This window comes from Ischnura elegans, chromosome X (genome assembly GCF_921293095.1).
Source record: "Ischnura elegans chromosome X, ioIscEleg1.1, whole genome shotgun sequence".
Lineage (NCBI taxonomy): Eukaryota > Metazoa > Arthropoda > Insecta > Odonata > Coenagrionidae > Ischnura > Ischnura elegans.
This window is the reverse complement of record NC_060259.1, coordinates 34,711,595-34,739,417: the sequence shown is the minus strand read 5'-3', so window position 1 is coordinate 34,739,417 and position 27,823 is coordinate 34,711,595. Positions and strand designations below refer to the sequence as shown.

Here is a 27,823-nt window from a genome sequence, read left to right as displayed (position 1 = left end):
GACTGCTTCTCCCCAATTTCTCTCTTCTCCAAGCGTTTTTCGTCCCAAAGCGGCATTTAGAAGCTTAGGTTTAAGCCTTAGGCTGTAATATTTTTAGGATTTAAGAACGTAACACTCGAATGACTGAATTTCTCTAGAAGTGACTTAATCGTATCACGCAGTGCTATATCAATCAGCTGAAGACATTTACTAAAATGTAATATAAATGGAGAAGCAATCACTAAAAATTTCGTACGAGAAAAAGAAAAAACAAAACCGTCGCAACGGTTAGGTGTTTCCTTTTTGAACATGGAACCCTTTGTATTTATCAGTGCTTAATGTAAATGTGGCGATTTTTTCTCTCTCATTTCAGTGCAACATTCAGCAATTCTTCTAACTGAACCCATATTGTCGAGAAAGTAGTCGCGCTTCCCTTAAAGCAGCTTTCGCAACCCGCCGCGATATTTCGCTATTTCACTTTCAAGGAAGTATTAGGTGCGTTGTTATTCATCTGGCTTTACCTAAATGTGCGTCAGCCCTTCCACAGAAACTGATAAAAAGGAATCATCGTACCGTGTTCGACGAAGCAGGGTATCGATTTGGAAACCGAATGAATTGAAATCTGCGATGGAGGAAGTTCCTCAGGAAAATTTGGATTCCGAAGAATTTTCAATTTCATGAAATAAATGCCTATAGCTGAAATAGAGGGCCAGCCGATGGTTTTCAGGTTTTTGCAACCCCTTTCATCCAATAAAAAGCAATATATCTGGACCCTCTTCTCTACCCGAAAACTCTCATGTATCGAAATAAAAAATAAATCTCCCGAAAACAATGGGTTCCGTCAGCGAAAATTGTTGCATATTGTACATTAATGAGTTCCATGCTAAAAATTTAAGGTAAAGCGTGAAACAGAGCATGAGTGATCCATATAAACGTTGAAATATGGACTAAACTTAAAGAATTTCATGTGCTTGTCGTCAGGTTTCGTTGAAAAAGGTCGAGTTGATGTAGCGACGAGTGTGTTGGATTCACACCCTTTTCAAATCCTGATAGTACCTGGGACGCTAAGACATATCCCGAATGGTTCGCCGGAGAAATACATAAGGGACAAACTCTTTGTGAAACTTTATACTGTAATTTTGATAGCAAAAGATAAATCTTTAAAGTCTATTGATTATGTATAATAAACAAAAAAATATAAGCATGTTTCTCCAAATTTTGCAAACGAATCTCAGATTCGGATATATTGGCTCAGAAACTTGGAGAGAGGAAAGATCAAAACTTTCCTATCCAGACTCAGAGAGAGCTCATATTGACTGGAAAAATAGTGTAGCCTTTAGCCATGTTCCCCACGATATCAATTCTGGCTATGAGTAGCAGTATCTCTTGAAACTCCGGAGCACTAAGTGTTGTCTACACATACAAATTTTAAGCAATGCCCTCGTACCCTAATTTTTTCATTAATCTCGATTGTGATAGAGTTTGAGAAGTAAGGAGGATCATATTTTTCTGCAGTTGACCCGCTGTCTACTTATCGGTTGATGCATTCGCGGCAAAAATATGTTACAGCCTCTGATGATAGTAGATGACGTCACGGGATACTACCGAACGGGTAACCTCTTCTCCCTTCCTCGCGGCTTCGCTGTTCTTTTCACTCATAAGAGCCATTCCTTTCCTCGATGTGCGATTCTCGCTGAGCGAGTTATTGAATCGATTCTTTAATAACGTAACTAACTCATGAAAAATGGGCGGAATATTTTGAGTTTATTTATCGCATACTAACGATAGAATGGCTGAATAAAGAAGATACTTTTGGACGAAAACATCATTCCCTTTCCACCTGTTGATGCATTTCAGTCAATTGCAAAATCGGGTTTGAGTGGACGACCCCATAGAAACCATCACATGCAAATATGATGTAAAATAACCATAGGAGTTTTGTACTTTTTACATAATTGTAATTTAGATGATTTTTCTCTTAGCAGTAACATGCAGCATATGACAGTATTTCAATTAAAACATTAAAATAGAAACGGAAATAGCAGACTAGCTCCGCTAAAATTTTGGTGACATTTAGATGAGTACTACTTATTAAGTCCCATAAAATGGCATTAAAAGCCGATAAAGGCTCAAACTGGTAAGAAAGGCTTTTTAAGTATTAGTGAACTACCTTACGTTCGCCACAATTGATGCTACGTGAACTCAAAACATATTATCGGTATCCTGAGTGAAATGAAAATTGAAGAAAAATTGGCATTTTAGGCAATGTCCTCCTATGTATCACGTACAAGTTCGATTACAACGTCCATGTTACCTGGCAAGCGTTACCTTTTGTACTAGTTATTGAGCTATGTCAGTTGCGGATACAGATGGGGGTGTAGGGGGCGCGCCCCCCCTTGTGGGTCCACCCGCATTGCCGAACATTGCAAAACCAAAATTGTAACTTTTTATATCATAAGATGGCATTGTATTTTACATGTGTATTATCACTTTAAATTAAATTTTCTTATACTCTGTCTGTGACTTGATCATTTTTATTACGATAAAAATAAAGACAACTCAGGATTTATTTTGCACCCCCCCTTGAGTTTCTTCTGTTTCCGCTACTGAGCTATGTACTAATATTCGTAATTGATGCGGTGCTAGTTTGGTTCTTGCTCCCATCAAAACTCAGTCGATGACGTTAGTTTTCAACATCCGCTGCGCAATATTTTATATTCTATTTTTTTATCAGTTTCAGTAGAGCACTATACCCATGATACCGCATCTTCCTTTACACCATATACAAAGGTTCCTACTATCACACTGAAGTCCGTTCACTATATGCATCGTATTAAGTGTTGCAGTGGATGAATTTCCGTGCGATATAGGGTTTATTCAGTTCCCTCTCCATGTGTTTATTTCTTTTCTAGTCTATCTTCTTCGGGTTGTCTACTTCATGCTGTCTTCATCTTCTACGTTTCCGGGGAATATTACTTTTTCTCAATATCATTTAGTTCGGCTCATTTTTTCCGAAATTCACCGATCAGATATACATATATCGTTATAATGAGGCGATGGATGGCAGCTCTCCTCGCTTCATCACAGCCCTCTAGCGGCGCCTCTGCAATACCGTGCCGGCTAAGCCTCTTCATGCATGATTCGAAAGTAAGAATTGGGTACGGACCAGAAATAACTTATCCATGCGGCCTCCAATTAGGAAAGCTAACGGTGACACCCGGGGCGGCGATGACGGCCGGTGAAAGTGGCTGTCGGCCCACGGCGGGAAACTCGAGCGCGCCCCAAATCCGTGTGACACGCCGAATCACTATTCAAGGTTAAGCGACCGTGGCGTGTTATTTTCAAGTCCACGGCCACCGGCTCATCGTCGCCTAAGAGAGAGCAGGGAACCTGAAATCTCGCCGGTGAGTTTGGCTTTCTTACCCTGGAAAGACAGAAAAACATCGAGATGCTTCCTCAGACTTATTTTGATTGTGACACCAATGTGTTGAAAAATGTTGTACCAAGGAGATACATTTGCGGAAGTAAACCTTGTTACCGCTTCATTGAGCTTACCACTTAAATATTACTTCCTTGGGACCTCTAATTTATCTATGGCCACAACTAGCCTTTTAATAGATTATGTAAGTTAGAAATAAATTAACCAACGGAATAGAATAAAATGAAGATAAGAGAATAGTAGTGACTACCTACACAATAAAAACTATGGAGGTAGAACCTACTCAGATACCTTAATACATAATAATCATGTTATGTATAAGAGTATTTGAATAGGATCCTATAAAATCCTATAAAGATATTATAAATAAATAAATATAATCCTATAAAGAATAATTGGAGGTGGATAGGTAAAGTGAAGGGTGGGTGGAAAAAAGTATGCTAAGCAGTTTCAGAAGGGTGTGAAAATAGGATCCCCAAGGAGGTGAAGAACAATATTTAGGCTGAGGAGGATATCACTACTGTGTACTTAATTTTTATGGCTGTCGAAGAAAATATTACAAACCATTAAAAAGAAGAATAAATTGGAATATAAGGCAACGGAAACGCATAAGTCAACAGCAAGAAATCAATACGGTGACGCATGGCAGATAAAAATCAGCCCACCTGTAGATGCACAGATTAACAGTCTCACTTTTAAGAATCAGGTATCATGACAGGCCATCCCAAGGACCTGTAGGAGAACTTTCACTTTATGCATTTACGTGACGAAATTTCAAGAATTTGAGAAAATCAGGCGTCTTAAGTGAGGTAATAAACTATTGTGCAATAAATCCCAATCGTATTGCGGTTGTATCTTAATAGGGGAGCCAGCTCAGTGGCAGTATATTTTTTGAAATGAAAATATAGTGGTAAACTCTCTATATTGTTGAAGGCCATCTGTCGTTAGGTGTTGACCGACATGGAGCCCAGCATACCGTTTTCGTGTTCTTCATTTCTTAATAAGCTTAAAATGTATTTATTTCTTGATTATTCGAAGTTAGTCATACTCATAGATTTCAATATCTTGATGCCAGCATTTGATCATGTTAGAGAACGTCTATTCTTATCCGCATTTGCCAATACCCACAATATTTTCACAATCAAAGTAATGATGTCATACAATCTCCACGGTTTATGCTTTTACCGCTCTCCCTTGTTAAGCGACTGATAAAAACGGATGCAATGACCGTTATAAATCGACCGTCCTATGTTAGAGATTCCAAAAATCTCATGTCGACATTTTGTGTATGAAGTATATTTAGGTTGAAATACCCAAGCGCCACCCTGGGGTTTTATTGACTCTTTGATGGATTGCCGTGATGGAAATCTAGGTGAGAGGGACTAACGTATTATATGGTGCTTGATAGACTATCTTAATCAATATCCAATTAAAGTTATTTTCTAATATTTATGATAAATTTAACCGAGTTATGCTCCATTACAACATATTGTTGTTGTTACTCCGTAACCATTTAATTGCTCCAAGTTAAGAGATATTCATTCTGATCATTTATTTCATATGCTGGCTTCGGGGTACTGTTTGAAAAAGCATCTAGAGTTCAGTTTTTGGAAATATATCCTGTAGCAATTTTGCAGTGTATTACCTTTATTGTTTCTGGTTCGAGTGAGATTCGGAAAGCAAAAGTGTAACTGATTTTGTATTAACAGATATATCTATCAACATTTAATGAGAGCAAGAATGATTTAAAAATTGAAACGGCAGTTAAAATTGAAAGTAAAATATAATAAATAATAATATCAGATATATATCGTTGGAACACTAGCTCATGAATATTTGGATTGGGATCAAAGTATCAGGGCATTTATTAAAGCAGTTGCTTTTTCTAAGGCTTTTCTAGCTCAATTGGTGATCATAAAAATATATTTGATGCATGATCTGGAAGGAAAAATTTTATTTGAATTGTGATTCTTTAATATTATTTTTTAAGCTATGAAGGATAATATTCGTACAAATTTGGTGAGACTGATTTATGTATAACTTTAGGGATTGACGTCATTGGATAGGAATTATAATATCACAGTGACATGCCGGAATGAGGAACTTATATGGGACCGGCATATCACTGTTTCCTATTGCCTATTTCGTTTCGTATTCCTCTGTTATAATTCCTATTCAGTCATTGAGAGCAATCTCTTACATTATCCATACATTAGTCTCACTTAATACCTACGAATATCAGCTTTTATGGCTTAAAAAATAATATCAAAGAACCACAATGTTAATAAAAGTTTTCCTTACCTATACTTTATCAATTATATTTTCACTCACATCTCCTCCGCACTGGCAGGGGCTCCCTTCCTCTTAAGTGATGTGACTAGCCAGCCCAGCGGTCAATGGAATGCCCAACAAGAAGTGCGCGTTATATTTGGGAGGATGTCTCGCACTTTGAAAATATATAAGAAGCGATAGTACCCCGCAAACTCTGTCTCGAAGACTTCGTCGAATGCCTATATTTCTTCCCTTTGATATTAAGCCGATGTCCCACGGTCAAATTTGCATAAAAATATTTGCATCAAAATTTGATGCAACTGACGCGCACCCTGTCCCACGGTCAAAATTTCATCCAACTGGCATTTGGTCCTATCGTTTGTACAAATCACTGATTTGTACAAATTGATAGGACATGTTCTAAATTTTCATCCAATTGGATGAAACCAACCAATCACAGGGCCTTTGACAAAAAAGCATCACCAAGCGCTGACACACAGGCCACATAGGTTAAACTTATTTATCGTCTGCATGAGTATTTTAATTAATAACTATGTATATTATGGACACAAAAATAAACTTTGTTGTATTCCACACAGTATGCATTAAAAACCCAACCGGTTTTCACCTTTTCAGGTCGTTATCATAATCGTAAACCTCTAGATAAGGACCTGAAAAGATCGAAACCGGTTGAGTTTTTTCATTAGTACTGTATGGAATACTAAAAGGTTTAGTTTTAAATATATAATGTCACCATACCGCGAAGTGAATTCACAAGACATTATTTCAAATATATATTTATATATATATATTTACGTTCGTGATCGTCTATTTCATCGCCTGTAGTGGTCCTAAAAGTAAAAATGAGCAAAAATTGGTCTTGATTGGCGATGGAAACTCTCATCTAGGAAATCCGTAATAATGAGTTGATCTTTAATGAGAAGGAAGCGATATTTAGAATCGCAATACAAGGAGGAATGTTTTGGAAAGAATTAAAGATTTACTTAAGGTATCGAGGCCGAATTCTACAGGTTAGCTTTGTGGAGGGCATACAATGCGAGCGAGCGAGCAGCTTGAGAAATGACTAATATGAACTAACGATTATACCTGTGAAATACTACAGCTGCCCGTTTCTATTACTATGATTATAGGATAAGGACCTTATTTTAGCAACTGCTGGATTAGGAGAGAAAAAATGTGATTTAAATGCACGCTTACAGCACTATTCATAACATCTCCTCAGCCACAATGTCCATCATTTATGAATAACATTTTCCTCGCGGCAATAAACTGCCTTACGTTTGTATCCTGGCGTTTTATTCTGCCCTCAACCTTGCTGATAAGGAACATGAAAATATCCTCACTTATCGTCAATTATTATCGATAACATACGGGAATATCGGCGACCAACTCCTTCTCCAGCATGTTTAGCACGCTTATCCCAACGCTTTCATACCCCCTTTCCAGCCAAGGCCAAGTTCAGCATTCCTTCTGTTTTCTTTTTCTCGCCTCTTTAATGTTCAAGAGGCCTGTTCGGACAATTTCACCTGCTAAAAAAGACAGAATCCTTCACTTCCACAAGTTTACAAATTTGTTTACATAAATATCGTCTTTCGTTTGTTTTTTATCAAAATGAGATTCATCGTGGGACACCCCCGTCCCGTTGCATCAAAATTTTTGGACAAAAATTTTGATGCAAATATTTTGATGTAAATTTGACCGTGGGACACCGGCTTTAGAGAGGACCACTATCAAAGGCCTTGCTGCAAATTTTGTTTCCCCAAAGGAAACTTGGGAAACTCTTTGTCTGCGAATGGTGAGAGATCGGTAAAGAACATTTTTGATGTTTGTAGTTGGTACTAAATGAATACGAGTGTTAATTGTCTTTGATCCTTTTATATCGTCTAAAATTATAGATTTTCGTACATTAATTCCGGCAGCCGAAATATTAATATTAATTGTTGTAGTAAACCTTGTTTTATTTTGTGATTCAATGGCTTGACCATTTCCTACCAACTTTCGTGCTGGAGTTCAATCTTTAAAATGATGTTAGATCACACGCCTTAACATTTTCCAAAAAAAAAGATATTTTAATCGCCCAGGAAATGCTTTTCTTTCTTATTTTGGCCTGTTTTCGTATATATACGACTGAGGTCACTTGAAATTTGTATGGAGTATTAGTTAAAAATATTGGTGGATTAGTTAGACTTATGTATATTACCCGGATATGTGCCCGGTATAGACCACAAATTTCCAAAGAGGACAATGACGCCTCGGTGGCGTAACTTAAAATTTATTGAAAAAAAAACTGGCTAAAGTACTCGATCGGAAGTTAGGGAATCCGGGTTCGTATCCCGGTCAAGGGGAATGATTTTTTTCTCTGTGGAATTTTTGCCCTGGACCGAAGTGGAATAGGTGAATGTCAGGATGGAATTTTTGCGCAATTAGTGCATTGCGGATGACTCCGTAGAGTCATCACCCTGGCTTGTCCCGGTATTCTTAAATTACTCATGTATATTAAACTGTGGTATGTATAGTATGCCTTTCAGCTTACCGCACTTATGAATGAGCTGTGTTTTACGATCCATTCTATTTCATTTCTGTTTTAACGTTCACTTGTCTTCTTTTTCACAGGTGGCGTTAGTGGTGGTCTTGGTGTCGACTGGAGTCGCGGGCTTCGATGAGTACACGGCGTGCGCGCGACCCTCGTCTTCGGGGCCCGCGGGCCGCTCGCACTTTTCGGCGGCGGGCCGCCCACCACCCACGCCTCCTCCGCCATGCGACTTCCGCAAGCAGTCTTGGTGCGCCATCCCGGGCAGCGGATATCCATGGTAACGCACCCGGTCAGCGGTTCCTCTTTACCCCTAGCATTAAAATCTCTCTTTCCGATTGTGTGCCATTACATCACGCCATGACGCGCTTGCTGAGTGAGGCTGAACAGTTACATCGTTCGGTAAAACTAGTCAAACCAGACAATATGCAATCCCCTTTAACATTTGAACTAAACATATAAGTAGAATAAGGCGGCTTTGTTAATTGATTGCAGATTTCAAAATAAGGCGCTACTGTGTGGAAAATTCTGATGGCTAGTATAAACATAGTAAAAGTACACGTTGTGCAGTGCAAATATGTTATATCTCCTCCTCATCCACTTTAAAGACCATGGCGTCATTTTTGAAACATTGAAATTGATAGGAAGCCCAAATCAGATTATAAAACAGTGTAGCTACTCTGTTTTATTATATGATAGAGCGTAGCTAGCTAACGGAACGGGATCTTTTAATCGTGACCTATTTTATAATTTTGCGCCACCCTATACTTCTAGGCCCAACAGAAACACTATATTAAGGACAAAAGATAGAGGTAAGAATTCGTTTTATTCCTCGCAAACTACGTGTCGTGTACATTATTTAGCATCGATAAATCCTTGCCCATTGATTACCTCGACATTCACCTCTCTTTTTGATTTACACAACATTTGTAATAACTCCATTTGCCATGCATCCATGGTATGACTCGAGAGGTAGTTTGCAGACTTAGATGTAATATATCCATAGTCCTCTGGAAGTTACGTCGTTGTATGAAAATATGAATTAGGTACAAAAATATAGTTTTCGCCAATGAATAAAGTAGTGTTCAGGATGTGATTTACTACTTTGGAGTAGAATTGACTTCAGAGGTATAAAACCAGCTTAAGGGTTGATGATCTATGTGATTCTAAGGGACTAAAAAGTGTGATAATTTCTTCCAGAGAAGTATTTAGGTCCAATTCGATGAAGCCAAAAGCATTTTCTCCAAATAACCGCGAAGGAAGTGGGCGATCAACTCCCCCCTTCTTCCGGATTTTCGCAATCATGATGCCAGGACTGAAAATACTGTAAGGGTCTCATGGTTGCGTACTGCACTAGCGAAAACATAGCTTGGAGTCAGATTTTTGAATAGGTAACCTGATGATAGTTACCAAAAAGACATCGCTCACCGAAGAAAAAAAACATTTAAAAACATAATATTATTTTTTTGTGAGACTTCAGTATTATATTTGCAGAACCTCCTCTGAAAACGACATTATCTCAAGCAATAATTAAGACGTATTTCCCATGATTTTATAATTAATTTTTTCTTGCTAACTCATTTAGTTCTTTTGTGTTTCTTTTTCAAAGTATGAAAGAGTATATGCTCATTTACTTTGTTCCATAACACATTAGAATGATTTTTTTAAGACTCCGAGGCTGCATTCCCGTCAGAAAATAAGTGACTCCAATTGAAAAAGAGGAGGACAAGCGTAAGATAGACAACAAAGGGTGCGGGAATGTCAAAGAATAAGCGTAAATAAGTGTGATAAAAGTCCAAAAACATTGTCATATTCGGCTTGCGGCACGACATAATGGAAATGATTAATATTTCGTTTTAAGAGATTGCTCCATTTTCCCTTTTATTACCGCACGACGCGAGTCGCTGCATTACACAGCATTATCATGTTCACTTAGCTTCAATGCGTTTGTCGTTAATAAGGCCCTTTTACCGATGAGGTGGGAGTTCCTCTGAGGGGGTAGTTGGTTATTAGAAAGTAGGAATATGAGGGTTGTGGGAGTTAGGGTCGTTCTTAAGGACATTGAAGAAGAGGGGAGGGAATATTCTAAAATGAGGGTACCACGCGTCCTCTATTTTCTTGGAGCGGTGTGATGGGTCGTTGAAATGGAGCCCTTGTTACAGAAGTCCTTCTTCCCCACACCATGGTGAACCCGTGACGATCTTGAGTTGTTCCTCTGGGAGGGAAGAGAGGCAGGATTTTGTATGGAGGGTTAGCGACCGCGGAAAAATTAGAGCAGTCTTTGATCCTTGGGAACTTTCGCGTGTCCGTGGCGGCTGCTGGAGAGTTAGGGTGGTCACTTATTTGTTTCATGTAGGTACTAATCAGTCCAGTGGCATTGGAGACAGGATCAGATCTGCATTGATGTCTAAAAACTCGTGAGAGGGCTCCTTCTGAGGTAAGGGAGGACCTGGGGTTGTCTCCCTATGCATACAAACTGTGCCTTTTTTTGGGTCTGGGTTCTTGAAATAGTACTGTGAATATTGGCAACGGAAAGTGGTCGATATTTTCGTTGATCAGACGAGTATTTAGGATTTTAAATTTTTTTCTTGTAGATATATCAAAGGGATGTATAGTATTTATATAAAATTTGAATGGTAGAAAATGATGCTAAATGACTCACGGTGCTGATTAAGATTGATTCAGGAGCTAAAGCACATCAGAGAAAGTATACTATTTATATCAAAGTGATATAAATTTGATCTCTCACTAAAAGAGTGCATTAGAGTTGAACAAGTAAGAAATTGATTCAGCTAAAGGCTATATGCGACAGTTACGATTCCAAATTTTGTCGGCCGAAGGCTTTCATAGCTGGTAGTTTCCTTTTACTCATACAGAGAACTACAGGTATCCATCTTTGACGCAGTGGATGCGGAATGAACTCACAGGCTCTACCCCATCGCCTTATGTGCGGAAAGTGGCTGGAATTCAGTTAAAGGCGGAGGTTTGGTTAATGTAGTCGAAACGCCCTCTTACTTGTCACATAGAAATCCAATTGTATCGTGTTTTTTGTGGGATGTCCTTGGCTTACTGTAGTTTTTTTTATGAATCGCAAGCTATCTGGCTTCCCATTAGATTTTCGATCACGTGGTTTAAAGTCATTGCATTATTTGTAAGTTATTCGTGATATTTTTTAATGCTCTGTTTATTCCTCAGTTTTGGAGTCAGTTTTTTAGGAAATGGCTTCATTTTGCGTTAGAGACTTTTACTCCGAGACCTCACTGACTTTAAATGAAAAAGAATCATTTAATGCTGTATTAAATGATCAAATTTATGAATATATAATTCTGACTAATTATGAAGTCGTATTGATTTTCACTCACTTTCCCTGGGCTTCGGACTGCCTCGGTAGGATTGGCAGGCGTTACCCCGTAGCCACCGAGAGACAATTAAAGTGATGTATCTTCGCGGTTGTTATTTTTTGCAAAACGTTTCTAGAGTGTGATCGCCAATCCGGCATAGGTAAAATGATCTTGGAAAAAAGAAAATTAGTGATGGAGTGATAAACAAAGGAAAGAGGAATGTGACCAGGGTAAGAGCATTTTATTCCTCTATAAAAACGAGGATAATAGTTGGTAGGTAGCTTCTTTTCCTCGGAACCAGGCCAAAAGAGACAGTAAAATAACTGACTACTGGCTTGAAAGGCGTATGGATGTAATGTAAACTTGGCAGGCTCATCTGAGTGTAAAAATTCACATGGTTCCTAAGAAGATGCAGAATCCTTCTGCTAATTCTTTATAACACTCTCTTCATCAACTCTCGTGATTTATTACTCTCCTCTACGCGCACAAATGAACCCCACGCTAATCCTTCTACCTGCCGTTACATGTCCACGGAAATGGTAGCAGCTGTCGCGACATGTCGGTCGCTTTGATGGTCATTTTTTCCTCTTGTGTGATCAACTGGCTTGAATAAATTGCCTACGTACCCTCTGTTATACATATATATGATGATATACATGTATATGATGTCTCACGCATATGTAATCCCGTGGATTCTTTAAATTTAGTTAAAATTATTCGAGTTTATATCGCTTTAGAACCATCAGTTTCGTAATTCTGTATTATACTGAAATTAATGGGCTTAAATTATCAGAAATGAAATTTGCGAATTTTTTAATGGATGAGCCATTAATTAGTCAATCCGTCCAGTCAAAAATTTATAAATCCTGATTGCATACGATAGTTAATATATGAAGTAAATATTGAGAAAGTGAATTATATCTAAGAATTTGTTTTATGAAAGTACGTTACAGTTTTAATTTTCCAACAGGCATTTTCATCGCCTACCCTACACAGAAGCCTGTGCCTTTGAGAGTTACTAGAGAGAGAGAAAGTAGTTCTCTTCGCGGAAGAAGTTTGCTCGTAGATACGGTAAATCAATTTAGTTTCATGTCGTCAATAAAATGCCATATTACTTCTGTGGTAATGACGGGCAATCGCGTCTGCCAGAGAGGACAGAATCTGTGTCACGCCTCACAAATTCCGCTAGTTACTCCTGGCAGGGAAATTTTCTATGAATGAATTTTCTATATCGATGCCAGTATAAATAGGCATAAGCGATTCCTGATTGAATATTATCTCAACTCTGTATCCTTTCTTCACTGCCCAATCGGAAGGTTGGTCTCCTTGGGGATTTTTAAGTTAGCCCCTTCCTAAGCGTGGTGGAATCGAAAGTCTGAATCACAAGATCATTTTTCCGTCCCTTAGAATTACAGCTCCAGCGATAGTTTTTTAGGGACCGAAAGAGTGATCGCTCAACCCATAATTTTCTGAATCACACCTGCCATGCCCCGAAGCTAGGTGATGACCTGGAACCCTTCTGGTTTCCATGCTCACCTGGCTTCGTAGAGTATGGATAACCTTGGACGTTCTCCCTTGTAAAAATGTTTAAAATAGCCATTTTTACGCATTTTGGAGCCTAAAAGTTCATTTTTATTCTCATCAACGGACGAAATTGAACAATTTTGACATTTTAGGATACAAAACCTATTAAACTAATAAAAATGTAATTTTTAGAGGGGGATCATGATCCCTGTGACTTTCCCCCTAAATCCGCCCCTGACTGCATTGAGGGGGAACCAGTCCGTTGCATTGAAGGTAGATTTTTGTTTCCTGTTCGGGCGCATTTCAATCGGCTTTCAAAAATGTCCATAGCGTGGCGATGAGTGCGGTGGATTCCATGTAACCTCAATATTTTAAATATAATATTTACAAAGGCGAGGAATAACACTGAAAAGTTATGAACTTCATAGATCTCATCATCACGAATATATGAATTTCGGTTAACAGCTGATTTTAGCTCATTTCTCCGTAAAATTCGGTTCGCTCTTCCCTTCTGCGACGCGAGAGGCGACTTTTTTAACCCATCAAAATGCACGGTGGGTGGCAATACATCTAAAGGCCGACTGGAGAATCCCCTAATGTAATATTCACGTCACGCAGTATCGGGTTGAAGGACGGTCGTGCTGTATCCTTAAGCGTATGCGGCACACAAAACAGCAGTTTGGCGCTGGCGGTGGTGAACTCAATTCAGTGGGTAAGGCTTATGCTCCCTCGTTTAAAATTGATCCATTCTACCATTGAAACCGGCTGGTAGAATTTATTTTCACTAACAATATACTGATCTCCAAACAGCATTACATAGATATTGGTGAAGTTGTTGCGTAGACATCTTTTATGCATCTTGGAATCTTGTTTCAGAAGTATCTTGGAATTTGAAAGGAAGTGTATGTCTGGATAGTTGGAGGGAACCTTATTCCAAATTTTTCGACTAAGGTTTAAGTTATTAATAAAGCAAATTCTATAGACATATTTGACATCGATGATAGGTAATAAGTCCAGAAGTTCAGATTTGGTCCAATGCAAATGGTAATTATTTGAATTAATCAGAATGATTGAAATGGTAAAAGGTTATTTGGATAGTAAGTAGGATAAGTTTTCAGGATATGTTATCATTGGTTGAGATGTTGGCAACCTAGATTTAAAAAAAATGCCCTTATGACAGGCTTTTGTTAAAGTGCATGAAACTATGATAGATGGAAGCAATATTTCTAATTTTTATGCTCACCATTTCTTGATTTGAATGAATCACTTTCTAAAAATGAATTTAAAAATATTATTTGAATAGTAAAATTGGCATTAAATGAAATACTAGAAACTCCTTCTGTAATTAGGGAAAAGCTGTAGATTTTTAAAATTATTTCTTTAACTACCTATTCATTAACATTTCTATGTAGACCTTATTAACTTATTTGTAGTCATTATTTTGAGGATTATGTAAGGTTTCTTCTTAATATATTTCCCTTATAATTTACTTATTACTTGGCTTTTATAAATTTGGTATGTGTAATTAATGTGAAATATTAGCTCATGTATAAATGTATATTTTAATGCCTTTGTACTGAATTTAATAATGGATTAACCCTCATCACTCAATGAAATTGTCCTCACTGTACCATGATTTCTTTCCAAATTCAGGCATGCTGTACGTCAATTTGTACATGAAAACCAAGGCCTCATGAGAAGAATGTATGGGGAGGTGAGGCAGATATCTGTTCTACAAGCTGAGCTGTCTTCCAATGAGGTTACGGAATTTGATATCAAGTCAACTGGAAGAGCGGATGGGTCTGATGTTTTAGACTTTGATCTGCATGCGCTTCAGGAGGCTGCAGTGGTGAAATATACAGCAGCCATGCCTGCAAAGAGCAAGGGTGTTAAAGTGAGGAAGGGAGGAGCTAAGAGAGGAGGTGAGAGCAGCCACGTTAATAAGATGGTCGACAGTAGCTTGAAAGTGGCTGACGGTAGCAGTAAGGGTGGAGAGAGTGCTGCTGCTGTCAAAGTAGATGATGTTCGGCTCAAAGAAGGAGGAACTAAAACGCAGAGCATACTCACCTCTTTAGACAAAGGTGAGTTACATCATTGTGGATCAGGGAAAATGATGGAAAAGAAGCGCTTGGAATCGCATTGGTCAGGGAAAACTTTGAATTGTCAGTGATTTGAGAATTTCTGACGAATTTAGAAAAATATGCAGGTTATCTCATAGCAGTCCCAAAGAAATTGGGACTCTTGCTGCCTCTAAAAGAGAGCTCAACATCAAAGCATTGAAAATCGTGAAGGAGACTGTTCATTTTTATGTAGAATCTCTCACTTTAAAAAATCCCGTCCCTCAGTGGTCCCACTGTTGGCATGAAATGGAGCTTGAGCTGGAGCTTAGATGCTAATGACTAATTAATGAAAAGAGCAAAAGAAAAATTTATGCTGCCATCATTTTCTTCTTCATTTATGCTCTTTTTATGTTATATTTAATTCTAATTTAGGGATGATATTTTAATAATTTTTGTCCCAGTGCAGCAGAAAAAAAGTACCTGTTTTGAGGGTGTCCAAATGAAGCCCTGATTTGGAAGTAAAAAAATCGTGGTACAGTGCTTTTTTACCCTTTTATTATTTAGTAATTTTTATCAATACATTACTGCTCATGTTTTTGCACCAACAGTACTTATTTTTTTGTATCAGCTCATATTTTGAGCAAAGTTTGGAAAGTAATACATATTTAGGCTTCAGGTAATTTGCATAAAAATTTTAATGCATGATGGTGCTATATGTTTATGCATTGTTTAAATTTGGATTTTTTGTTCGGTTTGGTGTGATTACTGAGTGTTGTATTTATTGGTGAATGTAAGAAATACATTGGAGAGAATTTAGGAGAAGTGAGGGAGAAGTCATCCCTTTTCCTTGGCCATGTTAATATTTACAAATAGTAGTCTCCATCTTGGTTGATTGAGCTTTTTATTAATAGCAAATATTGTCTGTTTTAAAGAATGCAAAACCAGTTTTGAGCCATGTGATTTTTAAAATGTTTGTTAATTAATTTCAGGCAAACTGTTTTGAATCCTTTTGGGAATCCATAAGCTTCAGCCTGTAAATTAATTTTTGTATTTATTTAATACAAAGAACTTGTATAGTTTTAAAATCACTGTGATTATTTTTGATAAAGACATATGTATCCTCAGATAATTCTGTAGTAGCTTTTCCTTAACTGTTGCCTTTGAATTCCAGGAACCAAGGTCCCTGCGTCTACTGCTGCTGGGCTAGAAGAAACTATTTGGCAGTCGGATTATTCATCATTTGAGGTCCCTACCACAGTAGTGTCCACCTTATCTCCAGACAGCTCGCCTCCTACATCTAGTGAGAGTATGGATGGTTCTCAGGTGGAGAGTTCCAGTAAGGCATACGATCAAGATATTCTGAGTGTGTTTGAGACCACAACAATGGATGCCCCTGGAACCACGTACATGGACCCTGAGATTTCATCCCCTGCCTTCAAAGAAGGCTCCATGACTCCTGGAACACCTCACACAGTGACTCCCTACCCTCAGTTCAACTTTTACGGTCCTGCAGTTGCTAGCCCGACTACAGACTCAGCACCTTCTTCCACTTATGAGAAAGCCACAGTAGTCGAGGAGTTCCACCAGGAAAAGCTCTTTCAAGATGTGGTGAAAGAAGAAAAGGAAGGTGGTGAAGAGTTGATAACTGGGATGTTGGATGACGAAGGGATGATGGTGGCAGCAAACGCATCTACTTATGACGAAGGCCTGGACATGAAAGATGATGAGGAGGAAGAAGATGAGAACACTGCCCTGAGTGAAGATGAAGATGATTTTATGAGTACTGAAGAGGAAGATGATGACTTAACAGGTTATCCTTCTGGATCAAAAGTGCCTCCTTCGACAAAACTTCGTGGAGTGTAAGTGAAAGTGCAAGTTGTGATTGCTTTTATTCATTATTCTTTTCAAAATTCATTGTATTAAGCTTTATGAGTGCTCTCAGTTTAAATACCTGCCAGGTGTAGATTCAGCATCAAATTTGGGGGGGGATCATGACCTGGGTATGGGAAGTGCAGAATACCCCACCTAGGTATTCTGAACACCCCAAGAGAGGGGCGTTTTTACAGGGGATTGCTATGCTCTCCCGGAAATATTCTTTTGCCATAAACAACTCAAACTTCTCTCACATTCGGAACTTTTAGCCAAGCATTTGCATATACACTCCCTTTACTCCTTTATAAGGATGCAAAAACTATTTAACTAATAAAGAATAGAAATTTTTGAAAAAAATTTTGATGGTGGTCATGACCCCAGTGACCACCCCCCACCCCTGACACAACCACTGCTGCTGTGTGAATGAGTCCAGACTACTTTCTGGACTTCTATCCATGAATACTGTTCTATTCCTCCCTCTTTGCCAGTACATATTCTTCCGTAGCTCACACCTTTCAGCATCCCCTTAGACGTGAGCACTTGCTCCAACCACACCCTATGCCTTCTCCAGTAGTTGTCTCTTCTCATCAACTCTCCATCAGATAATTGTTCCTTTCCCTCTCCATCCATCTCACCTTCTTCTTTTTCCACCATACCCTCATATTTAATGCCCCCAGTCTATTCCCAGCCTATCTCCTCAGCGCCCATGTTTATGCACCTTAAATCACCTCATTCCATGTAAGAATTTTTGCTGGCCTTTGCTTTATGCTGTTATCCAAGGCTCCTCTAATCTACTCTTTTCTATTCGTTAATGCCGCCTTTGCTTTAGCTATTCTCTATGTGATACCTTTAGTAATGTGTCTGATTCCCTCGAATTTACTGCCAAAATAGGTAGTTAAAATTCCACCTGTTTGATTTTGTAACTACAGTGAAACCTCGATTTTACATTCCCCCAAATTACATTTTCCCTGATTTTGCACACTTTTCATCAGGTCCCAAACAATACCGTCTGTAAACAATGATACTCTATTTTACAATTTCCTCAATTTTGCACTTTTTGTAAGTGGTCCATTCAAAAGTGTAAAATAGAGGTTTCACTGTATCTACTTCTATGCATCTACTCAAATTTTTTTCCTCTCAAAGCTTTACAAAACCTCATAACTCTGGTCATTTTTTTGATTGATCTGCTTTCAGTATTATATGCAGATTTTACTTACTATGTTATCCAACAGTTACTATAAGCTTTTGGCAATGGATTAATCAATGCCTGGTCAACTTGCCAAAATTTACTTACTCAAACATCAATCCTCCCACTTTAACTCTGGCATCTTACTCCTCCCAACATATCTTACTATCCTCCCTGTATGCATATGGAGTAGGGTGACAATATGGGCAGTGCTTGTATCACAATTTCATTATTGATGGCAGGTAATTAATTATAAGGCGTTTCTTTATTCTAATGAAAAAATGTTGATTTGAAGTCATTGTTGGACCCACCAGGCAGTTAGGAACTGTCCATATTTCAGGTAGACACCAAACTGGGTGGAGAGCATGAGGATTGTCTACAAAGGCCCTCAATGAGGGGTGAGGGGGTTGGAGGGATATTAACATAAAAAATGATTGATGCAATGTGACGGGAGTGACATTTCCATGGTTCATAGAAATTAAAGTTTGCAGGGACTGAATGAATGTCTATTAACCCTTTAACTGTGTAAATAAGGTGAAATAGGCTAGGATTCCTGGCGGCTACTGAAGGGCAATAAAAATAAAAAAGAGGAGTAAAAGATTTCCGCATGACATCTACTTGTCGAAGGAAGAACTTCTAAGCACCTATGGACTCGGAGAGTAGAAGCATAGTTCAAATTGTTAATAGACGATGGGAGCAGTCTGCTAGGGCGATCGCTTATAGACAATGGGAGCAGTTTAAGGGTTAAGGGGAATGGGTGGGTCAAATGATGAGTATTTTTCTGGACTAGTAATATGTACAGCCCTGTATATCTTGAAATAGCTACTTCCGTTAAACTTTCTAATGAATATTATCCTTGCATTATCTTTTCCTCTCCATGATTTCATATGAGTTTAGACACTTATTAATTGTTCTAGTTTTTTGGCTGAAGTATATCTCAACTGCTGATTCTTTAATGCTTACTATCTCTAGGAGTAATAATAATGAAATGCCCACTTATCAGTACCTAATGTGAATTTTACTGGATTTTGTGTTTCGATTGAGTTCTCATAGTTATAATCATCAACTCTGTCACTTATTGTTTTTTCTCTTCATAGGAATGCTTGTCCTGTGAAGGAGGAGGTTGTGGCACCATTTTGGGCTAACAATACCAGGGGAGAGATGTTGGCTCTGTTAAATCTATATCCTTTCGAGCAGTATGTGCATTGGGAAAAGTGCACGTGAGTATTATACAAATTTATTCATGTTTCCCTTTTTGTTGTAATTGGTACACTCTGGACTACTTTCATAATAAAATACATATTAACTGCTAGAGCAAAACAAATTTATAATCTAAAAATTTTCCTCCATTTACCAGACTTCTCAATCCTTTTTGAAAGGGGCCGATTGTATTAAAAGATAAAAATTAGGTATAGGGCTTCTTTACTGAGGCAAAAAGTGCATTAAAATGAAGAATTTATGAAGTTCACTTGATTGGTGTTTATTTTTTAATTCTCTTGTTATGCTTTTAGGTATAATGTAGTCAGTATTATTATTCTTATGCCAAATAGTAAATGAAGTTCTACTCCTCTAAAAATTGATGAACATTTCTTCCTAAATTTCAAAACCATCCTCTCTCACTCAGGTGGCATTATACTATGCTACAGAAAGTATATACATATATATGTAAGCATCCCCCTTATTTCAACCTCCAGCTTTACCTTCAAGAAAACTGCTTTGCTTCGTGTTGATCTTTTGAAAATTTGATCTATTTTAATGTGTAGTCATTGTGCACTCAACAATTTAGTGTTTCATTTATTCCCTCTGTAAATGGCTTTACCTCATATGTCTCTTTCAGTGCTAACCCCTCCTCTTGGTTTATCACCCTTAATGCAGTAGAATTTACATGTTCGGATAAAGACCACAGTAAAATATTTTTTTATTGCTATTCTACTGAAAATAATCTTGAAATCAAGGCTTTATGATTTGTTTCTAGACCCTTCCCATCCTTCATAAAACATTAGTTGTTCACTAATTGTATGATGTCCAGTAGAGCTCATAGTGTGTGTACCATCCTTGAGACCATATTAAAGTAAACCTCATTACTGATGTGTGCTACTTTTGACTATGTAGGTATAAATACACCAGCAATTATGTAGGTATAAATACACCAGCTTACACAAATTGAGAACTTATACTTTGTTGAAATACAGAAAAGCAGCATGGATGATGATGGGAATTGAGGGACATTGTCCTTCACTGGTGGATGTGAAGTGAGATATGGAATGCTGGATATAGTGAGTGGTTTTATTGGCATTGAGAGAACTGTAACGTATAAATGCAAAGCATGAACCTAAAAATATTAGGAATCAGCAAAATGAAGTGGCCTGAGGAAGGAGACTTTTGGAGTGGAAGCTACTGAATGAAACACACAAGAGCACCAAATGGTAATGCTGGAGTGGGGATAATGCTTAGAAAGATCACTGGGATGCGTATGAAAAGCTGCCTGAAGTTTAATGTCAGGATAGCATCGGTGAAGAGAGAATCAAAATCTGTAGCTACTGTAGTGTTGCAGATTCATATGCCTACATCAGATTATAACCATGAAGAAGTATGGGACCAAGATATCACGGAAGTAATCAAGCAGGTAAGGGGTGAAGAAAATCTTATTATTCTAGGTTATTTGAATGCCTTAATCGGTGAAGTTCAAGACCAAATAATAACTGGAAAATATGGATTAGGAAACTGAGATGAAAGAGGAGAGAGATTACATGATTTAAAATTCAAAAAGTTGAGGAAAACAGTGAAAAACAATTTGCCGATTGAAAATTGAATGAGACGCAACATCAACTGTCATTTGAAGAACTGTGGAGAACAAAACAGGAGAGGATGTGAGCAAGAAATAAATGAAAAAGAGGTGAAAAAGCATTGGAAGTGGACTATAGGCAGCAGCTGAAGAAGTTCTCGGCGGGAGAAACGTCATCAAGAAAAAATCATGGATCACACTGAAAGTCTTAGATATCATTGAATGAAGAAGCAGTACAAGGATACGAAAACAGAAGATGGACAAAATAGTAATAGAGGAATGAGAAACAAGATATGTGCTATGGCAAGGAAGACTGGAGGAATGTTGATGAAGAATATCTGTAAGGATGTACAGAGTAATCTCGTATATGGAAAAGTAGAAGCCGCATACAGGATAGTGAGGAACCACTTTAAGGAAAAGGGTATAAAATTAAATATCCTAATTGACAAAAGTTGGGAACAAATGATTGGAAACGAAGACAGAAGGAAGAGATGAAAAGAATATCAGTAAGAGTTGTTCAGTGGAAACAGTCTTAGAATAAAAGCTTTGAAAAATGAAAGGGCAGTGGATAAGGATGATGTGGGAGCCCCAATTATGAGATCAGATTTTGAAGCAGCATTAAGAGACTGGTGGATGAATTAGCATCTGGAATGGGCAATATTGCGCAGAGGTAATGTAAAATGCAAGAAAAAACTGCTTGAACTAGCTGTATAATATCATAGGTGAAATATCCTCCATAGGTGAGATACCAAAGGACTTTCAGGGGAATGTCATAATTTCCAAGAAAAAAAGACTGGAAAACTGTTAAAATTTTTGGGCCATACACCTGACAATAGTCAAAGATATTGACAAGGATCCTGTACAGTAGATTTAAGCAAAGAGCAGAAGAGTACCTTGATGAGGACAGTGGCGGATACAGAAAAAACTCAAGGGGGGGGCGCAACATATCTTGAGTTGACTTTACTTTTATCGTAATAAAAGATGATCAAGTCGCAGGCAAAGTATATGAAAATTTTATTTAAAGTGATTATAAACATGTAAAAGACAATGGCATCTTATGTTATAAAAAAGTTACAATTGTGGTTTTGCAATGTTCGGCAATACAAGCGGACCCGCAAGGGAGGGGCGCGCGCCCCCTGCGCCCCCCATCTGTATCCGCCACTGGATGAGGATCAATTCGGGTTCAGAGAAAAGCAAAGAAGCAATAGAGGCAATATTGGCCCTATTGCTACTCATAGAGAAGGTAACGGAAAAGAAAAAGCACATGTTGTTGCATTTATGGAGTTAGCGAAGGAGTGTCACAATATGAATTGGAACTTAAGGCTTGTGATCCTGAAAAAAAATGGAGTTCTTCACAAAGAAAGGAGAGCCATCATTGGTTTATGGAGAAATCAAGGGGCAGTGACCAATAATGATTCTCCTGAACAAGCAGGAGTTGAAAGGAAGTACTGATACAACGTTCGAAAATGTAGGGCACTAATGTAAAATACAGTACACTCCCCATTATCCGGGGTAATGATGGGGAGAGACGGCACGAATAATCGGAAAACACAGATAACCCAAACTTTCACTTAAATGTCTTGTAATATTTATAATTTACGTGAAACAAACAATATATTATTATTTATGCTGTTATTCTGTTATTTTAGAGTGCTTCTCAGACTCATTGAGAGCTTTCTTTGCCAGTTTGTGATCTTTTTAGCGGAGGTAACATGGTTGTACTCGTATTATTAATGCTCCATGTAAGGCCTGGACACATGCCCCTGTGCCCCCCCCTCGTAAATCCACCCATGAGACTTGTCATAGATATCTGGTAACCCTAAGTATATTTATTATGCCACTTGTATTTGCTCTTATTTCCCAGAATATGTACCTATTTCTGAATTTTTTCCATTACTGCTCAAAGTATTTTAACTTGTGAACCTAGGTTCTTTCAATATTTGTTTTTGCCCTTCATATTATTTTTTTTCTTTTTCTCATTCATAGGTTTGAGCATCGCCAAATGTTTTGCCGTGAAGGATGTAGGTGTGAGCAGCAGTACCGTCTTCATCGGCTGTTGGCCTATGACCCTCGTAATGAATGCCGAGGAATATTTTCCGACTGGTTCAAATTCCCATCTTGCTGTGTTTGCATGTGCTATAATCTCCCAAGTGAGCTGAGACATACTTCCCGAAGCCCTCGAAATCAGCATGACATCGGTAGCACTGAAACATCAGTTTCTGAGCATGAAGTTACTTATGAAGAGAAACATTTTGAAAGAAATGAGGGTCCATCTTCAGAGAATGCATCAATTGCTGAAGAAAGCATTGAAGTTGTGAGTATATTATTTATGTATCTGAGTACTAAGGTTGATGTGGTGGAACTTTGCACACAATTATTACGTATTTGTAAGCATGTATTTCCTTGTGGTTATCTGATATTCTTCTGTTCTCCTTATTCCCACCCTACCTCTCTTTGCCCCATCCCTTGTAGCATTGAAAAAATTGTTACATTCCACAATAAATATCCCTTTTCCTTGCATTTCCTCTTAGCCAAATACTTATAAATTGGCATGAACAAGAGATTTCTCAGATTGAGGTAAGCTAAAAGATATCATTAAGGGTCAAAGTCATGATTTTTAAAGAGATTTTATCGAAAAATGAAATTTTACATAGCTTTCTACCATTTTTTATTTTCTCCGATGGGAGGGAAGTAGGTTATTGCTAATTTTATCTGTTTTTGATGAGTGGATCATCAGTCATGCACTCATTATAGTTGTTGTTCACTGCCATCGTCATGACGGTGTGGAGTTCTTTTAATTGAAAATGCCATTTTCTCTAATAATTTGTATTTTGTATCCTATGAAATATTAGGAGTAATTTGTCTTTAGCATCTAAAATGAAATTGAAATGTATTTTGCCCAGCTCTAAATGTATTCATCACAATATTTGACTCAACCTACCCAGTGAGAAATGGGTGGTGGAATCCACGTGGAACCCACGTGGAGAATTAACGTGGATACCACGTGTTTTTGGTCGTGGAATCAACGTGGAATCCACGTGGAAATTTGGTGGAAAAATTAAAACAGCAGTAGGTGCTGTCCTAAAACCATTAAAACCTCAACCACTCTATATCTAAACCTTCTATATAGGTGTCTACGATTTTTCATGTGCTCTCATGGCTGCCTTTCCACAAATTATATAAAAATAGCATGTGCGATACATTTTCACATAACTAGCGTGGTTTCAGGATGATAAATGACGCAATGTCACCAGAGAGTTAAGTTCCACAAATTAGGAATTCTGTTTAACATTTTATGATAATCACCACAAATCCACTTGAAATCAACGTGGATTCCACGTGGGTCCAACCACTCAATATCCACCACCACCAAATATCCACCACTCAACGTGGATTCCACGTGGGTTCCACGTGGATTCCACCACCCATTTCTCACTGGGTACCCAATTCTATTCTTCCAACCACTCTGCTTTTGATAAAGATGTGGGCGTAAAATCTGTTTTGTACTAAAGCACATACAGGGGTATCACTGAGCATATTTATCTTTCATTCTTCTCTTCACAGCCAATTCAGAGTGTTTGCTGTATTTCAATCAAGGAGTTATTAATCTAGAGTTTTTAAAATGATAAATATTTTGAAGCTTATTCAGTATAAGAAAAAACTGTAGATAATTAGTTATGAAGATTGATTTTCATCATGCAAGTTTTCTAATTCAAGTACTCTTGAATTGGCACCTTTGTTGCAGAACATTGCAAAACTTGCCCTTGCCATAGTCTAATTGACATAAAAAATTGAAGATGCTTTTGTTAATTTTAAATGGAAGCAAATGATACATTACACCTGCCAAAATATGACGCTTCTATATCTAATGAAGGTTTATCCATTGATAAGCTCTCAGGCTGCAAACTCAGGGCTAAAATTTCTATTCTAATGAAACACCCTCTCTGCTGTTACATATATATGGTATTACATTTCATTTTCATTTTTGCGTGGTATTAGCATTTATCAAAGAAATATTAGTGCAGCCCCTGGACTATTTTTTCCTTTATATGTATCTACCAAGAGTACAATCGAACGAATGAGCTGTTGTGTGTCCATGAACAAATATTTATGATGTTTTATTATTTCATATTCCATTCATATCAATTTTGGCTGATGGATACTGGTTGAAGAGATTGCTAGGTGAGAGCTCAGACATGAGTAAAAAGGAACCAGGTACCGTTGCCGGTGATCCAGATGTGCCATCCAATTCAGCCAGTGCCACTAAAAGTTTTGGATCTCTGCCAAGGATGAGCCCTCTGCACTTCTACTACTATTACAACCAGCACCAGCTTAACCCGCCACTCAGCTCAGAATTGGAAGAAAAAATTGTTAAACTACCTCTACCAAAAAATACTCATGTTGAAAATGATTCAGTATCAGTACAAATATGAACTTAATTCAAGTTAAAATCATGGTGGTATGTACCATGTATTTTGACTTCCATATCTTAGAGATATTTGTGGGGTAGTTATTTTGTTGTTGCATTTTTGAGCTCTGACATTAGGCTTTTAGAGCATCATGCTCTTTTCAGTGACATTACCAACACTTCCTTCAATGTAAAATGTTTTCTTTCAAGATACTTTCAAGATGCTTATTATTCATGCATCTGTCTTTCAGATGATAGTCATTTGAGATCAATTTATGTGATGCATTGTACATTCATGAAACTATTTCATGAGTAATAGACTGATATGATGAATTATATATTCTATGAAATTTTTACAATATAGTGTCTAATATGCGTCATAATAAAAAATGGAGAAGCTCATGAAGAGCTTCATTCTAGGCCCTATATTGTGAGGAATCCCAAGTTATGATAAGAGAAGATTGCATGAAAGATGTCAATCATCAAGCTTTGAGCATTTTGTGGTTATCAAATTTTTTACTGCTATGAGAATGAGCTATTGTGAGAATGATACTGGTGAAAGGCCATGTGGTTTAACACTCTGCCATCAGATATTAATGAATCAGTTCTGATTTTCTTACCAAAACTCATATTCAATCTTTGATGAAAATAGTGTACTGTTGATGAAGCGTTCACATGATCAAGCTCTGTTTTTTATACCAAAACTCAATTGTTACTGAAAATAGTTTACTGATGATGGAGTATGCATATGATTAACTTCTGTTTAATATACCAAAACTCATTTTTAATTTTTTAGGAAATAGAATAATGTTGATAGAGCATATTGATTCATGATCAAATTCTGTTGTTTATACCAAAACTTGTTTTTAAGCTTTAGAGAAAATAATAGTATGCTGTTAATGGTGCTTACATATGATTAAATTCTACTCTGTATACGAAAACTCACTTAGAATTTTAAGAGACATATGCATATTGATGATAGACAGGTACTTATTATCAATTTGTTTACTGTAGACCAAAACTCACATTCAAGCTTTAGAGAAAATATCTTAGTGATGATAGGGCATACATATGATCAAATTCTGTTCTATATACCATAACTTTCATTCAATCTTTAGAGAAATAGGGTACTGTCGATAGTGTACTTATTTTTTTAATATTGTGAAATTCTTTGTTTTATTTATTAAATAAATTATTTTATGAACAAAATATTTCTGACATTCCTCACTTATTCAGTCGTTGGACATTCAGCAGACTCCCAATTATCTAGCTTCGGTTTATCCGGGTTGCGGATAAACCCCAGCTGGATAATCAGGAGTTATCTGTGCATGATTTTTCACTCTTGCTCAATTTTTTCCGCGATATTTACAAAAAAAAATCTGAAGCAAAATCATAGGAATTATGGCATTAATGCTAGGATACACTGGCCTTATTATTTCTGTTAGAATCCCCATTGTAAAACGGAAGTGGTCACGTGCTAGCTGCATTCATGGAAGCACCATGTTCCTGTTTTCAAAACCTCGCAGTGCACGACCGCGCTCCTTGATCACAGATACACGTTGCACAGCAGTTGCAACCCGGGCAACTTGTGTGAGATGCAACTGCGTGGCGTGGTGCCTGACAGTGTAGTTTCAGATGTCGAGCAGTGGTTTTGAAGCATTCGTGCAAACCACTTTTCTATATCCGTGATCACAGAGCCACGGATGTGTGGTTTTCGAAACCAGGCCTTACATGGAGCATTAATAATACTAATACGTACAACCATGTTATCGCTGCTAAAAAGATTGCCAACTGGCAAAGAAGCTATCACTGCTAAAAAGATCGCCAACTGGTGAAGAAAGCTCTCAATTAGTCCGGGAAGCACTCTCAAGTAACAGATTAACTGCATAAATAATAATAGATTTTTGTTTTACGTAAATTATGAACATTACAAGACATTTAAGGGAAAGTTTGGATAATCCGTGTTTTTCAATTATTCGTGCCGTCTCTGTAGTTACTCTCAATTGATTGGTAGATGGAAGGGAAAGATGGGTTGCCAAGCAAATTCTTTTCTGCTCAGACATTTTCTCATATGTTTCAAAAAAAAGAACGTCGAAAGTTGCTGCCCTCTTTTCAGGAGTTGGCAACAGTATTTGAGATCTAGTTCATCAATGTACCATGGGAGAACTGCTCTTTGTGGGAAGGGATCACTCAAAACAGTGTAAATAACTACATATGTGCAAACGATGCAAGGCCTTTGCTCGAGGCGAAGTGGTTTCCGAGAAGCAGTTACCCACTTGGCTAGGGTGCACTAGTCAACGCAATTATTTTAGGGGAAAAAGTTGTGTGGACACTCATTTTTGCACAGTGGTGGAGCCAAGCATCATGAACAACCCTCTGAAACGCCTGACCCCTGGGGTTAATCAGC

General features: G+C 37.7%; 1 protein-coding gene across 1 annotated transcript in view; it reads left to right on the top strand.

The window, feature by feature from the left end:
• Positions 1 to 26,620, top strand: part of LOC124171617 (protein spaetzle 4) — a 64,808-nt gene extending 38,188 nt beyond the window's left edge. The window contains exons 2-7 of the mRNA XM_046550822.1: positions 8,324 to 8,520; positions 14,759 to 15,186; positions 16,337 to 17,024; positions 19,321 to 19,443; positions 22,995 to 23,322; positions 25,181 to 26,620. Of these exons, the coding sequence (XP_046406778.1) occupies positions 8,324 to 8,520; positions 14,759 to 15,186; positions 16,337 to 17,024; positions 19,321 to 19,443; positions 22,995 to 23,322; positions 25,181 to 25,441 (2,025 nt within the window). The 3' untranslated portion in view covers positions 25,442 to 26,620. The remainder of the gene's footprint in view (positions 1 to 8,323; positions 8,521 to 14,758; positions 15,187 to 16,336; positions 17,025 to 19,320; positions 19,444 to 22,994; positions 23,323 to 25,180) is intronic.
• The last annotated feature ends 1,203 nt before the right edge of the window (positions 26,621 to 27,823 follow it).